Source organism: Pithys albifrons, chromosome 2 (genome assembly GCF_047495875.1).
Source record: "Pithys albifrons albifrons isolate INPA30051 chromosome 2, PitAlb_v1, whole genome shotgun sequence".
Taxonomy (NCBI): Eukaryota; Metazoa; Chordata; class Aves; order Passeriformes; family Thamnophilidae; genus Pithys; species Pithys albifrons.
The window spans coordinates 108,143,719-108,160,539 of NC_092459.1; the positions used below are offsets into that span (position 1 = coordinate 108,143,719).

The 16,821-nt window shown below is 44.1% G+C and overlaps 1 protein-coding gene across 2 annotated transcripts in view; it reads left to right on the forward strand.

Moving 5' to 3' along the window:
* CHGB (chromogranin B) overlaps positions 1-16,821 on the forward strand; it is a 102,125-nt gene that overhangs the window by 26,063 nt on the left and 59,241 nt on the right. Inside the window, exons 1-4 of one of the 2 annotated variants that reach the window (XM_071581987.1) lie at positions 5,101-5,118; positions 5,741-5,820; positions 6,531-6,645; positions 8,502-8,671. In XM_071581987.1, coding sequence (XP_071438088.1) covers positions 6,599-6,645; positions 8,502-8,671 — 217 coding nt within the window. In that variant the 5' untranslated portion in view covers positions 5,101-5,118; positions 5,741-5,820; positions 6,531-6,598. Of the gene's footprint in view, positions 1-5,100; positions 5,119-5,740; positions 5,821-6,530; positions 6,646-8,501; positions 8,672-16,821 lie in introns of those variants that run through there. The other variant, XM_071581988.1, reaches the window with a different exon arrangement.

A 16,821-nucleotide genomic window follows, 5' to 3' on the forward strand; every position in this document is an offset into this window, starting at 1 on the left:
GCTCACCAGTATCCCTCTTATGTAGGAACACTGATACATCCCTGGCTTTTGGTGGTCTTTAGTCTTTAGCTGTGACTCAGACAGAATGCAGGGATTGGAAGTAGGCATTTCTTCAATGAACCTTACAGAGGGCCAGACGTCATCTAGAAATGAGGCGAAAATGTGTAACTACTGCCAAAAACCCCAAAAGCCCCAGTGTATCCTACCATAATGTATGGGAATAAGACTATTGTTTCAAATTGAGAAACAGTGAACATGATCAGAATGGAGCCTTCATTTTAAATTATAAAGATGCTCTCCTAGAATTGGTGTGTGAAATTAATATCAAGGCCATCATGCCTTATGAGTGGGAACTCAATTAATGTAAAATGATATGCTCACAGCTGCAAAAACTATTTAGAAGCTCCCTGAGGGAATACAGTGGAGAGAGTATCTCAGCTCTTAAGTACTGGAGAATGGAGAAGCACTCTTAAGCCCTTCTAATGGAGAAAAATGCATAATTACTGCAATTGACACTTCTTGTTGGACCTCAGTATTATATCAGGCAGTGAAAGATCCAGACAAGAACCCAGACTATTTCCTGTTCTCCTGTGGCTATTTATTTCAAGTGAGACTGGAAGCATCTTTTGGAAATTCCCTAAAGGCCCAACAGCATGAGAACATGACATATCCTTGGTGGATATTTATGTGTGTATAGATGTATGTAGGCCCAGCTGTAACAATTTCCATCCAGGAGTATGTGAACTGGAAACTCAGACAAATCCCTGCCAGAATTGAAGGAGTCCAGTTGCTGGCTGGTGTGGTTCAGTGACTGAAAAGCTGAAAATACTGTTGACCACTCACTTCATAGTGCAGAAATAAGAATGAAAGGGGACAAACAGCAGAGGATAAACCAGTGTTTAAAGGGTTATTTTGTCGCAAAGGGAGACTGAGACATGATAAAACCTGTCTTCTTAGTCCAGATGTACTGACTTCGAAGTGCAGGATTGCTGTGGGGCAGCAGCTGTGTCAGAGCACAGGCAGAGCCATTAGGATGGACAAAATCACCGGGTAGCAGGAATGCAAGGGTGTGGGTGTGGAGGCTTAAATAGAAATGCAGTGCAAGAAGAGAAGCCTGGAAGCAGGAAATATGATGCAAGTTAAGACAGACTGAAGTTGTGCTGAGGTGCATGATGAGAGCTAAGTTACAGTGTGCTTCATGTGTTTCCTTGAGTCGCATAATGCCTGTTTTATTTTTAGTGAGTTGTGATGCAAAAGGGCTCTTTGTAGGGAGGAAATGAGGCCCCACAAAGCCCTACGTCTGCATCCACTGTGCTTAAAGCTTAGGCAGAACAAGCATAATAGTGTTAGTGTCCTAAAATGCTTTCCTTCAAGCAGCAGCAGATGCAAAGGAGGTAGCCCAAAAAAGAACTGAGGTAACATCAATCAGAGCACTAGAAGGAAGGCATGCTTCTGCACACACTCCTGCTGAGGCTCTCAAAGGAGAGAGAGGGAATTTGGTACAGGATTGTAAGAAAAAAAGTTGGCTCCTGCTTCTACTAGAATATCCCCCACATTCACATTGTCAAGCCTTTGCCACAGAAACCTACTTTTTGAAGAGAGTGTGCTTTCTCCTGAGATTACAAAATTCCAAGTTGTAGTATTCGTACATGAACTGGCTGCCATGATTTCATGTTTAGTGTAGCAGTGACACCTTAAAAAGTCAGATACTGCTGGCAGGCCACAACAAGAGAGCCATTAAAAAAAATAGAAGTCGATTTACTGGCATGTGGTACAGCAGAAAATAATACTTGGTCTTCAAAATTCCTTGTACCTCAGTGTGTTTACTGCAGCAAGCAAAAGGCTTAAACTCCCAGTTACTGAATGAGGAAGCAAAAAATATTACTTGTCTTATGGCCAGGGGAAAAAAAATAGGCCAAGAATGTTTTTGCATGCCTGGCTGTCACACCTTTTGTAATGCAGATGACTGCTTGCTGCAGTTACCTGTCTTGAGGAGAAGTACAGTTATGGGGTTGGAGCAACTTGGTCGGTGTCTACTTGACTATGCATGAGAAAGACAAGTAGGATAGCTTATATGTTGACCTTAGTGTTAACCAGGAACCTGAATCAGCAGTCAGTTCTCCGTGATAGATCAGTCCAATCTGCAAGCGCTGCAGTTAGTGCTGTTTGGAGATAGTAAAGACAAGGAAAGGTATTTTAGATAAAGTGGAACTGAGCCTTTAGAGGGAGGTTTGCTGGTTTGAATGTGATTGCCTTTGATGTGGCAGAACGGGAAACACACAATGTTTTCTTATGTGGTCCTGAAAACCTACCTTTGGCAAATTTGAAGGGACTATAATACTATTCATCTGATCAGCTAACACAGCTGGATATATCAATGAGTTTTAACACAATCAACCCTTTTTTTTTCCAAAGCATTGCAAACAGTGCTATAGTGGCCTTTGTTCTGGAAAAGCCTCTTGTGGTTATGCCAGTGTTTATAGGCTCCAGGCAAGCCACTGTGAGAAACAGTTCTTCAAACCTGTGGACAGGTATGGTTTGGGTTTTTTTTCCAAGGTAAGCAAGTATATTCCCCCAAGTATCTAACGTGGGTCTGGCCTTGGTGAGAATCAGGATGGATAATACAGCTTTTATGTCTTTTGCCTCTGCAGCTGAGCTGTACTTTCCATGCTGTATTATGGTGTGCACGCAAAGGACACAGCTATAGGTGAAGGAATGATGATCATGCAAAAAGGTCACTTGAGAATGCTGGGGTCTTGTCTTTTATGGGATAGTGGGGTTGTGGAAAAGAGCTTTTTTCCCAGCCTTCTTCTGCATTTTGCTATTTGCAGTGTTGCCAGCAAACCTCACTGGTCTGGAAGGAGTGGAGATGAGTGTCTCATCTCAAGGGTTTGAAGGGCTGTTTCTCACAGTGGCTTGCCTGGAGCCTATAAACACTGGCATAACCACAAGAGGCTTTTCCAGAACAAAGGCCACTAAAGCACTGTTTGCAATGCTTTGGAAGAACTTCAGAATTGGAATCCAGTACAACCTAATCCCCCATCTGTTTTAGTAATAGTGTCTAGAGCTGAGAAGTAAAATGCATGCAAATAATAGATTTAAATATACTGTCATTCTATTTTGTTCTCAGTTGTGAGAGGTAAACTCAAAACACTGAAGTATACAGACTAGAAGCTTTGGTTTAATCATTTCTGTTAATCAACAATTTTGTAAATTCAACAGTGAGAAAACCAATCTTGTTCATGTCTCCTTCAGCCCATTACCTGGATTACCTTCTATTCAGCTGTTATGTTTTCGTGTATTAAATTAACTTCTAGCTATTGTGAAAGAAAGAAGTACGTAGACAGAGTTGCTTCCCTGTGGTGTGACAGTGGGAAAGGCCTGAAAAGACATGAACTTGCAAGTTCTGCTGTCCGTAAAAACACAGACTTTTTTGTTCATGTTATGTATTAAGTATTTAACATGTTAAGTTGGCAGATACACACTAGCTTCAATGACATGAAATTGTACAGCTTGAGACTAGCCCTGGGGCTGTCAACACACTGAGAACTCCCATTGTGACAGAGCTGCAATAATCAGAAAATGTATTTCCTTTTCCCCACCTGTGACTCTCAGTATTTTGATCTTTGGTAAATGTCAAGTGTGGGGTTTAATTCTGCATTTCCTGGCTCTCACGTACCTTCAAGCTTTAACCTAATTCAGACATGACTGCTGGTGCAGTTTTATCATGTGCTAACATTAACACACTGATAAAGAAGAGTGTAGTACGCACATAGAGACTTGCCCTAAATACTGTAGGCAAACAATCTTTTTGCTGATAATGCAGGTCATAAGGAATAAAGGTAAAGAGCATAGATTACAATGGCGAGGAGTGGTTCAGGGAAGTGCACTTCTCTATCAGGAGGTGCAGAACCTCTTCATTCTGGTGAGGGAGAGGAGGGAAATGAAGGAATTTCAAAGATTTGGTTGTCCACCTGATATGGCAAATCGAAACTGTTAAGCTGTGTATGTTTATTAATAAGCACTATCCTTGTCAGTTCTGCTTGCTGGAGCTCCTTGCTTTTCCAGGACACAGTGGTGTTCCCCACTGCCAGAGCTTTTCCAATAGCATGTGCTCTCACAGCTAAATAAAGAAGATCTGCCGATGTTTTGCATTCCACAGCTCAGCTCCAGCCCCGCTCCCTGCATGGAAACAAAGTGCTGGAGTACTGCCTTCCAGGTCACAGAACTCTCCCAGACGGATGGGCAGTTCCTGGGGACAAACATGAATGGTAAGAGGGAGCAGTATTGCCCAGGCTTAGTTACGGCTCAGGATGTAGCTAGGTTTGTATCTGTACTTGTGCAGTGACTCCTAAATGCCCAGGTCTGGCTCGAGAGAGGGTGGTAAGGGCAAGGCAGAGCCACACCTGCTGTCCCTGAAACACAGACTTGGAAACTGTGGGAATCTTTCCCATCTCAAGCCAGCTCACCTGGGAGAAAAACTAAGCCCTCTTGACAGATGTGAGACTTCCAAGTTTATTTGACTTCCTCCTAAACACGGTTTGCCATCAGTAACTCTGCAGTTCAAAGGCTCCTGGAAAAAACTCCCAGCTCTTCCCCGATGTCACTCTCGGCATGCATGAGAAAGAGCACAGGGAGCTCTCCCCTGGCAGCGTTCTTTCCCAGCAGGTCAGCCAGCAGCTTTGCTAACGACTGCCTGCCCAGACAATAGAAGAGCTGATCCTTGACCTCTGCTGGGGTCTGGCCGTGCCATGCACACTCTTTGCTGGAAAAGCACCCAGCGTGTAACCGCAAGCACCCTGTTCAGAGGGTCGGGATGTCTGTGCCACTCCCCTAGGGCTGCTGCGGGGCTCCTCGTCACCACGCCTGTTGTGGCTGTGGCAGCACACACCAGGTGCCAAAGTGGTGTGATGACCCAAACTCAGAGTGGTTTGTATCCCACTTTTCTGTAGCGTTTGTGAACCTTCCAGTCTGCTGCCTGTTAAACTCCTCGGTGCCACGTAGGAGAACATGGATGTCCTTTGTGTGCAACAGCCCATGGCTGGCCTCACATTTCCTTCATGAGCTTTGCAAGCCCTCAGAGCAAGGCTCACAGCCCACCAGCTGCTTATGTCCCAGGTGAGAATTGTGTTGGCTTTTCCTCAGACCCTGCTAGGATGTTTCCACCCTGCAGACCCAGCACAGCTCTACCTTCACCCTTGCTCACAGCTTTTCCAGGCTGTGCCTCTGCACTGTGGCGATGTAAAACGACCGAGTGCTGAATAGCCCGAGAAGAAATCCCGTGTGCCAGCCGCGGGATGGTGCTGCCTCACCTCACCCTCTAAATCTCCGGAGAAATAAAGCCCAATTACACATGCTTTGAGGGAAATCAGACTGCAAACAGCGCAATCTCCAGCCGCCCCTTCCCGCACCGCAGTCCCGCGGGGCGTAGACGCTCCTGCGGGTCCGGAGGGGCCGCGTGTGCCTTGCAGTGCCCTGCCCTTCCCAGCACCCCCGCTCCAAGTACCCCGGGCCTCCCGCCCCTGCAGCGCTTTTGGCCCTCCCCTCATTCCCCCACGCCGTCAGGGGCGCTGCAGCTGCGTTTCTCCCGGGGAGGGGTGAGGGGGTGTGCGCACAAGGATGCTCCGGCTCTGGGGTGGCCCTGGCTCGCACCACACCTGTGCGATGCTGCCCTGGGCTGTTACTGGTGCCCTTCACTGCCGAGGGAGTGCTTGCTGAAATAATGCAACTCTGCCTGCAGGAAAAGGGGAAGGAAAGGAGACCGAGAGGAAGAGAACCCGCTCACGTGCATCCCACAAACCCAGCTGAACAGGGCAGTGGGTAAGGCCGGCGCCTCGACCCCGCCTGTATCACTGGTACATTCCACGGTGTGCTGCCAGCCGGGAAGCTTGCGCAGGACCGGCCACGTGCCTTTGGGAAATGCCTGGCAGCAGTGCCGTGTCGCTGGCTGAGGGTGGCTGAAAGGAAAATCCGGTTTCCTCCTGAAGCTGTGTTTGTCCTGGTCGCTCGCTGAAAATAATTGCGGTAGTGGCAGAGGGTGGGAAACAGAATTTGGGTTTTCTGAGTCTGTGGTTTACTCCGCAGGGTGGGTTATGTGACACTCTTAAAACACATTTCCTGGTTGAGGTTTGACATGGCACAGGCTATCTGTTGACATCAAGGCACCGCTAGATAAACCCTGGGGAAATACCTGCTCTCCATAGGAGGGAGAGAAGGTTGCCAGCTATAATTTCCTCCTCTGTTTCATGGGTTTTCAATATGCAGCCCATCTGGCAGCTTCCTGTAAAGAAAACGACTTTGTTTCTAGAATGTACCAGCCACTTTCCAGGAGATCTCCACTGCTGTCAAAACTATTCAAGGGCATTACTAGATGCTGTTTCTGATTCCTGGAAAAACAGACCCAACAAACAGGGGTGTATGTGGTGACTGACTGTTCAGTTTGGCTGGCATGGTACTTTGAAAGGTCACACCGTCCATCAGCCAAATCAGCTGGTGCAAAGCATCTGACCGACCTGTTTGTTTCATTCCAGCAAGCTGAGATTGACAAACCGTAAAGGAAGAATGAGGGAATCCTAAAGCAGTAACAGGCTGTTTGCTCATGGACTCTGCCCAAGGGGACTGTTTGCACATCAAAGCTCTTACCAGGTATGGCACAGAGGTAATAGTGCCTCACTTTCATATGCCGAAGGCCCAGGGCTGAGCTTCTTCTCATTAACAGGTCTCACCATCAGGTTTTGGAGTAAGACTTACTGTGTACTTGACTTAGGAGGACTAGAGGGAGCTGATACAGGAGAAAACTCTTTTGTTGTTTTTTTTTACAGCTGATTTGTTTATATAAACCTGATCAAACGTGGTTGCACATGTTGTGAGTCCTGTTGTGGCAAGACAAGGAAGTGAGCCAGCACAGGCAGCTGACAAAGAGAGCCACGACCACTGCAGCCCCATCAAGCCTTAAGCTGCTCTGGTATCACACCAGCAGCTCCTGTTGCTGTAATCTGCTACTTGCCCCTGGAGGGATAGAATTCTTTGGGGTTTTGATGTGGGATTTTGGGTTTTTTTACTAGACCAAGGACTGAAACAGACAGTTTTGTTCTCTTAAAATACGTTTATCTGTAAAAAGTAGCACACACACAAACAAAATATTTGAGGAAAGTTTCTTCTTCTCTGTGTTCCTTATGCACAGATTGTTTATGTTTTGGGACTTGAAGAGCAATGGAGGAGAAGCTTCCTTCTGCAGTGAGTGTTGTGGCGAAGAGGGTTGTGTACTTTGCTTTGGTTTTAACCTTCCACTCCCTTTTCCCTGGAAACTTTCTGTGAATGCATGGACCTTGTCCATCCAAGGCAAGGCAGCTGCTCTTCTCTGGTATCACAGCCAACATCTCCACTCTCCTCATTAGCGAGTTGGTCAGCATTTTGTGAAGGTTAGAGGTGCATCTTAGCTAAAAGTTTACTCTACACAGAAGCACCTGATAAATGGTGTATTTTTTTGTTTAAAGCCTCGTAGGGGTTTTTAAGTTAATTGTCAGCAGTAATCGTTTCTGGGGATTTCTTTACCTGCTGTGGCTGTAACATTCCTTACTGGTAGTACCTCTGAGACATGAATTTGTGGTCCCATTGGTTTTATAGGAGAGAAGATAAATGTGAGCCTGCTGGGTCACAGGCCAGTTCCTGACCACTGGATCTAGTTCCTCTGTCCTGTCACTCTTTACTGAAATAGAAGGAGCTCCTGCCCTGCTAAATTTTTGCATTTCACTCCTCCTCTGCCCCAGACACTTGTGTGACTGTGCTTGGAGCTGCTGGACTGGAACTCTTTCATTTCATCCTCTCCAAAAGAGTTACCCATCCGCTGTGGCCATTCATGTGGAGCTGAGTAGCTCCAGCCCTGTTTCTCCACCCAGCTGTTCTTGCCCTCTGTGATGGTGGACTGGTTGAGAAAGCTTGATGGAAGGATGTTGGGATGCTTCAACCAAAGCTTTTCAAAGTGTTGTGCACAGGGTATACAGCATAGCTGCCCTAGTTCCTCCACACCAGGAGGTCTTTACCATCCCTGTGAGATTGAGACTACCAAATTTTAAGATGCGCCCTCTTTCTGCTAGTGAACATAGTCAAGGGCAGTGAGTTTAACCTGAGACTTCTAGAAGCATCAGTGCAAACAGACCCTGTAGAACATGTTTCATTTTAAATTGCACACTTAGTATACCTTGGGGAGAATACACTCCATGGCTTCCTAGTGTTGAGACCTTCATCTGTACATCTGGGAAGGCTCTAAGAAAGCCAATTTATTGTGGACTCCTAGTTATCCTGCTTAGGGCTGAGGGCTTTTGTCTATGAGATTTGCCACTGTTCTTTCTTTAAATCTTTAAATTTGCTCTTCTTACATGAAATATGATTATGCTAAAACAGCTTCTTACAGTGGTACAAAAATGCCAGATCATTTGTGTTGATTTCTGCTGAGATATTCATGCTCTAAAAACCCAACTCAATCGCATTTCTGTCTGCAGTGGCACCATGGAAGGAAAAGAAATGTCACCAAGTCACAACTTGGAGGAGAGCAACGTGTTGGACCTACCCTCTGTTTGTGACCTGGCAGAGCTCTTTCTGCCCCCACACAGCACTGAAAACTCTGAGGAGCTGTATCGTTCTGTGGATGTTTTTCCCTCTCTGCCCACAGGTAACAGCTTCTGCTTCTCTATATGCTGTTTCTTTAGACAGTGCATTGTCTGTTCAGGAAGTGTGTCATTTGAGTAGGTAACTGCAGTCTGATACTGGTGCATCTGCCTGTCTTAGAACACAATTTAGCAGAACTACAGTCTGTTCCAGCTCCACAGATACAGTTAACGAGACACAGGAGAGGATACTCTCAGCTGCAAAAGTTTTGACAACAGTCTTTCTTCATGTTTAAATTGTTCTCAGGAGAGAGTTACTTGAACTAAGCTGCAGAGCAGTCCTTCATACATCAGTAGGAAATACTGTCTCAAATTACCATAGTCAGTAAAAAGTGTTTCTAAACTTTTCCTTGTGTTCTTTATGTGCTCATCAAGTGTCTGTGGTGCATTACTTTAAAATTATAACCAAACGTTTGCCTGTGCTAATGTCATGAGCGTGATGAGAACTGCTTAAGTTCAGCTCCTGGGAGACAGCAGTTCCCTCACTCAAAAGGGGGCTGATTCCTGCAGAAATAGCATTTTAGGTCAGCCACTACTCCACATTCCTGGGAGTAATGGTGTATCTGAGATGATAAGGGGCTGCTCACACATGCTACACATACAATACTATAAGTTACCTTAGGTCAGTCAGTGTGAATATATGGCAAAAAATGTGAAATTGAAATGCTCTGGCCCAGTGACACCTCTTGCCATATATTCATGCTGTCTGGGATGAAGGTTGTAGTAATTAGATTTAATATTGGGGAGGGAAATAAATTCTGATCAGCAAATAATGTGTGGAGAGGAATTGTTAAGACATCTGAGCAAGTGAAACATCACTGATGACATTTCTAGTTGCTTTAAAATCTGAAGTTGTCTAGAAGTTTGGCTTCTTCTTACTCTGACAATGGGTGGTTTTCTTTGGCCTGCTTCCAAGAAGTTAGCTTGGTATTTGACAGGTGATTTTTTTCAGTGGGAATTCCACTATTTTCCACGCTAAAGAGCTGAGCAGTGGGATCTACCAACTAGTTAGCTCTATTGATGTTGACTACTTCACCACTTGGTGTGGGACGTTCAGAACTGTAATGAAATCTGCAAACAGTAGATTGTTTTGGTTTTGTGCTTGTTTTGGTTTTGTGCTCTGCAGACCAGGAATTCACACGTCATGTGTCAATAATGATGGAAATCTTGTACTGTTAACCTCTACTTTAAACCATGTTACATATTGCATTCCAGGATTCATGTTGCATTACAGAAATAGTGGGTCTGGTTTGAGGTTTTGCTTTATTTCTTGTGCGTAAGTGTAGTGACCACCACTATGAGGAATGTCCTGAGCAAGCCTTTTGCACTGTTGCAGGAGAGGAGGATGGAGAAGTTCCTCTGATACTGAGACAGGCTTGAAGGCATTTGTTTACTCACATTTCACAAGCCCTGTGTCACAGGTATGAAGAAATTCTGGGAGCCGTGAGGCAGTTCCTGCAGAGTGTTGCTCATACACCATTTGGTGTGGCTCAGGGCAGCTGGGCTTGATTGGTCTGTTGAATGGGATGCAGGAAAGAACTGCACGACCAGTTGGCAGTCCTCAGAGTGTCTGCTGCTTAGTGGAAGTGACATATGTGGAAATGACAGCACTGGGGAAGTCATTTAGGGTGCATATGTGGAATACGTAGCTGGAGCTCCGTACCAAGGTATGCTGAGAGACCAGATCCTTCCTCCTTGCTGTCTCCAGCACCCTCTGACGTCAGTGTGAATTCCAGGTGTGCTGAGGAGGGCAGATCAGGCCCATGAATCCTCTCCTTTGGTGCTTGTTTTAGAGATCACTCACAACTGAAACCACTTTTGGCAGTAACTGTGGGATGCATGCTGTACAATGGTTCCTTACCCTGTGCTCCTGGGAGTGAAACAACCAAGTGTCACAGCATAACCAGTTCATGCCCTGAGCATCTTGGTTCCTTTCTCCTTATAACAGCATCAAACCAATATACATACTGACTTAAACTCTCTTTTGATGCAACTTCAGCTTTCTAAGCCATTGAGTTTGGTCAGTGTTGCAGGAGAGGCAGGAGGGAGGGTTTAAAAACAGTCTGCCTGTGTCAAATGTTCCTGGACAAGCAAGTTCTGTCAAATGTATCTTGGGAAAGGAAGCTCCTTTGCTTGTTTGTTTTCTCTTGAGACACTGAGAACTGCTGCTGTGACACAAGTTAGGAGAGTAGGAGTGGCTATAGGTTATATGACCAGAAGATTGTATCCTGGGGCTTGGGCTGAATGGATGGTGAGTCTTCCCATCAAGCTTGTAAGGTTTTTGTTAGGGGTGAGGATCTTCCTTACCGATTCAAAAACATTTCCTTTGGGAATGTGACAGCTTCCTTAGGGAAAGAAACAGACTGAGAGGACAGGCTTTATTTTCTGGACATGTGAACTGGACTGAGACTGACTGCGATACTGTATCATCAGTGCCTTAAGTGACGGAAGTGGTTATGGGGGTATTCCCAGTGTCTGAGTCACTAATAATTGGTCTTATTAGTCTAAAGAGGCTCCATCACTGGTAACAGGAGAAGATAGTACCCATTAGCATGAAAACAAGGCTTTCTGACAGCAGGCATCCCTAGGCAAGGAAACTGTAGTCTTGTAGGGACAGTACTAAATCTGTAAATTATGTATAAGTGAGTGGTTTTATGATTTGTGTGAGAAGAAGTGTTCTGCTCTTGCAACAAGCATGCCTACCTTTAGCTTGTTATCATAGTGAGCTGAAGTGTGTAAGTGATGATAGACTGAGAAAATTGAGTTGGGTGTGCTTCATCTTTTTTTACCCCATACTGGAAAATAATTCTAAAAAATTAATCGTTCATCTGCATTACTCAGTTACACAGTACAGCAGGAACACCTTATGACTTCCTTTGTATTAAGAAAAGTTGCAAGTGAAAGTTCTTACTTGGGGGCAGTACTCTGGTGTGTGCATATGGGAAAGCCTTACATTGTTTGAATTAGTATTTCAAAGGAAGCTAATAAAGGTTGTTTCCAAAGAAATAAATCACTGGCAATGTAAGTTTTCATGTAGGGCACAGAACTGTAGAGTACAGTGGAAACATAATATTTGTCTGGGAAAATTGCATCCTAAGAAAGTGTTAGAGAAGAGATGACAGATGTGTTCTACACATTGGTTCAGACAAGGGTTCTGGGCTCTGCCCATGCTCTGTGGTCAGCCAGGACTGGGTTTGACAGTGCAGTCCTGGAGTAATTCTGCTAAGTTTGAAGGCAATGTTTGAGAGCTCCGGCATGGAACCACACTTGGGAGGCTCCTGTGTGAAACATGTGCAAAGCTCAGTCCCATCTGCCTTCATGACCCTTCCCTAAAACAGGTGATCCTGGAGAGATGGGTCTCCTTGTTTGCCCTGTAGCTTTTGCCTTAATCACTTTTTCCTTGTAATGGAAGGTATTTAAAAAGCTTTGTCCTTAGGAAAATGGATGGGTAGACAGGGTCACCCAGTGAAAGAAAATGGTGCATCAGAAGAACAGAGAAGACAAAAGAGTATTCACAGTAGGAGGGGAAGGATGATGCTAAAGAGATGGGGTGGTGAAAGAATACAGAGCTTACTGTGGACTGAAGAGACCTGCAATTATCTAAAAGCTGGCTAGATTTTTTTTTAAAAAGCAAAATTAATTAAATCTATCTTGGGAAGATAGAGGTGTTCAACCCTTAGTTGCCTCTCCAAAAGTACTACATCTGTTCCTGCAGTTTGCTTCAAGTTTGAGCCCAGGCTTACCTTAAGTTATCTCCATGGACTTCCCTGCCCTCTGTAATGCAGTGAGGATCTCAGGCTGCCCCTGACTGGCCAATCCTTAGGGTTGGGACACAGCTGACCACATGAGAAGTCAACTCAGGGAATTGGCCCGGCTTTTTGGGCAGCCACGTGAATATTTGTGTGGGTGAGGTGGGGACAGCTCCTCTTTCAGGCAGCAACACAGGTACAGCCAAGGTACAGTGTCTGCAATGTGTCCTGTCCTTCACATGGGGTTACAGTCTTTGCACAATGGTGGTTTCTGAAAAAAGTGGTCTTAAGAGTATTACTCACTTTTCCCTTTGTATAGTCAAGCTGTAGGTTCTTTCTGATCAGTTGTGGGGTTTTGTAGGCCCTCTTCAAGAATAGTCCATTTGGAATAAGTTATGAGAGCTTGAGGAAAATGGAACAGACCATTTCACTGGAGACTCGGTCGCTTTAGACATACCAGTGAACCTGGGCCATGGCACTGCTACTGAAATTGCCACTCAAATCAAGAGGACATTTGATCACAAGGATATCCCAGTCTAAAAGTAAAAGCCATCATAATTTTTGGGCTGTTCTGTTTGCTTTTCTGGGTTTTCAGTCAACCAAGCTTCTATGTGAAAACAAACCAGAGATTCTCAACCTGTTACTACAACTGTCAGTTCTACAGGCAATTGGGATTCCTCTGAAAAAAGCGCTACACATACCCAGTGAACTTACAGGCCTAGTTTTGCAGTGTTTTGATGTGTCTTTTATTGGCAGCTGAGGAGTGCTGCTAATGTTGGTACATGTGTTCTGCCTTGTCCTTAAGTGCTCTCTCCTGTTTACCACGTCCTCTGGCCCGTCAGGGGTTGCTTAATCTGTTTTGCAGAGGTGGGTTGTGTTTACTGAAGAAGTCTGGCATGGCTTGTGTTCTTTCTGTTATGTGAGTTCACGAGTTCAGAAGTGCTGACGTAGAGGGAGAAATGAAAGGAGTGGACTTTGTCACGTCAGCAGCAACCTTTCAGAAGGTGGCACTGAATGGATGCTTGGAGGTTCAATTCAGTCCACAACTGTTCATTACTTGGTATAGAAATTGGAGCTTGACCATCTGAGCTGTTAAAAGTTGCAAAATTTTCAAAACAGCTTTTTGTCTGGCCATGCTGAAGACAATCTGAAGGCTAAAGACCTTTACATATAGTCTTTTTAAGAGGTTTGTGTAAATCCAAAACGTATGTGATAACTTAAATCACTTTTAGACTGAACCAAAGCTGAGCTAAAAAGGGCTCGTACTTGTGCTCTGGGCTGAAATTTCTGATAGTTTCCCTTTACCAAAAAGTTACAGATCACACTAAGAATGTTTTACTCTTTGGCTTGATTTCGAGGGGAGTGTGCTGTACAAAGGTGCTTTGTGATGTTGTGAAGTCTCTTTTGACTGCAGGAAGTTAACCTGCTCTCCCACTTTGCAGACTCACTTCAGTTTAAACTGTGAGACCAAACAACATCAGAATTAATTGTTTTTTTAAAACCAGGTAATTGGTTGAAATCGGTTAAGCACAGTGCTTTACTGATTTGGCCTTGATTAAGAACTTAGTCCCTATTTTGTGAATTAGTGGACTTTTATTGGCTTTGGTTTGTTTCCTGCTGCCCTCTAGTGCTCAGTATTACCCATTTCGGATTCCGTGCTTAGAGGGCTCGTGTGCTGGGGTTTTTTTCAGCTGGTGCTGGGGTGTATATCAGTGTAGGGAGTTCAGTCCCATGTCAGTATATGCTATTGAGAAATGATGCTAAACGACCCCCAGGGCTGATGTGAGAATAATTCTAAGGAGTGTTGGCTGCTCGTTGTTTGCTGCACAGAAATTGGCCTAAGGTCGCTAATGTTCTTATTGATGAAATATTTGTTTTTATCTGGCAATTGCCAGACAATATTTCCACCTGTGACAATTACAGCTGTGCTGGGATATGATTTTGCTATGGAAATGAAGAGTCTTTAAGTTTGGATTTTACTGTGCATTTTTTGAGTGCAAGTGTCATTTTTTTAGTCTGTCTGAACGTTCTGTTTTTTGCGTTTGTCTCTTTTATCACTGATACTGGTATAAACATCCTGTTATTTGTCAATTAGGTGATTTGTTTAGCTTTTCAAATACAAAGAAGCACCTATTTTCAAGTTAATGTATTTGTTTGGGGTTTTTAGTTGATGATTTTTATTCAAGTACATGCTCAAGTATGATGAAAATACTAAGTTTTTCTTGGACTCCAGTCTTATCAAGAGGAAAAAGAAAGGTGAAATGTTTCAAATGCTAATAATTTTGTATAGGTGGTGTGATCCAGTGGGGCAGTGGACTTGAATTTATGCAACTCCACAGAAGTTACAGGAAGGCTCTTTAGTCAGGTAACTACATGGCTCTGGTGAGTGGCATCATGAACTCTCCATGCATCTCTTTGTGGCCTGGTTGTGTTGGTATTGAATGCAGCTCCAAGGTAGAATTCATGCTACCTTATGTAAAAGGAATACAGGGAAACTGCACGACATGCAAAATAAAGCACTTGGCACCACTGGATCACTGAAGGTCTTACATCTTCTGTAAAGTGTTAAATAAAGCATCCAGATACAAATAAATCCTAGTAGAGAAAAGGCAGTCTGAGGAAGAAAACTAGCCCTGTTTTAGGAGAACTAGAGCACTATACCTGCATCAGTAAGGGATAAAGCTGAAAGATGTGACTTGCCTTTTCGACTTTAATGCTTCAGAATACCTCTGTGTTCTGTGAAAGTGAACAGTTTGTATTAGCCATTCATAGTTAATAATCAGCTACAGAGAAAGGTTTCAGTAATAAAGACAAGTTGTGCTTACGCACTGAAGTTGTGTCATTGTATTCTGCAGCTCTCTGCATAAAGGAAGTTTGGAGCTTGGAAGTTTGTCTCTTGGAGGTGCTGGGAAACAACTGTGCAGCACAGCTGTGTGCTGTACTCTGTGGTTTTGAATTGTCTTGTTTAAAGTTGTACCCTCTGCTCACAGTGAGTTTTCTTGTGCTACACAGATCATACTTTTTCCCAGAGAAAGAGAGTTTGGATTGGGTAGATTTGCTTGTGTTAAGCAGGAGCTGTATCCACCAATCTAATTTCCAAACCTTTCACCATGTTCTTCAAGTTGTCTCTGAATCCTTAAGGAGGGCTGGCACAACACAGAACTTGGATTTGTATATTTGAGAGTGACTTTGAGGGACCATCACTGTTGTTTCCTTTCATTCATTGTTTTTATATGAGCATATAGGACTAATTAAACCCTTGCCAGCCTCTTTAGGTAGAGGCAGTAACAGAACGGTTTGATTTCCAGTTTGGGATGTTCCCATCGAAGTTTAAACTGAAGTGATTTCTAAACTGTTTTAAATCATCTAAGTGGTTCTAAATGTTGGCAGGAGCTTTGCCTCCTCCCTAAAGCCAGTCCTAAGCAGTTGCCTATCAAATTTATAACTGGATGCTGTATCCTTGTACTGATCACTCCTGTATGATGACAGTAGAGCCAGGAGCTAGTGGCTCATCCGAATGGTAGCTTTAGGAGCAGATGTGACCTGTAACAAATTGCCATTACTTAATCAGTCACCTTTTGTTAATGAATGCAACAGATTAAATATCTGTGGAAGGTAATGGGGGGAGGAGGTGGGGTGTGCTGTTTTAGGGATTCTTTTTAATGATGTATGTATGCCTGTGTTTGTAGTGCCCTCCCCCTGAGCCATCTGCAATTGTTCCACTCACCATTGAGAACAAGATGTCTTTTTGAGGTAGCACATAACTCTTTAGGTTATTTTCCATTTAAAATGTCAAGTCCCTATGCTGAGAAGACGATTTAGAGTTGCTGTGGTGCACTATATGATACAGAGCTTGGATGCTGAGTTGCCAAATTAGGAAGACTTACTAACTGAATGTATGCTGCTGCATCCCTTATACTGCTGGAAGATTTTTAGTGAGGTTTTCCTATGTGAAAAAGTGTGTCAGGCTATTTTATTTGTTCAGACACAATTCACTTTGTGGAGATTAAATGCTTCAGCTTCCTCATTTGCAAGTACTTAGCCACCTTGCCAGGAAATGTCAAAGTCTGACTGACAAGGCCTGACTCAAATTGTCTTTGGATTTAAGCAGTTTTGTCAGTTCTAATTGACACACAATATGACAGGAAGCAACTCCAAAGAAAATGCATGACATACTAATGAGAAGACCCAAAGTCGGTCAGAGTGAAGATTTCTTGTGTGGTAACTTGTCTTCAGCAGGTAACAGTGATACTTCAGTGCCTGAAGAGGGCCTGTAAGAAAGAAGGGGACAAACTCTTTAGCAGGGCCTGTTGTTATGGGACAAGGGGTTATGGTTTTGAATGGGAGGAGTGTAGATTTAGATGAGATATCAGATAGAAAAAGTGTATTTACGATGAGGGGAGTCA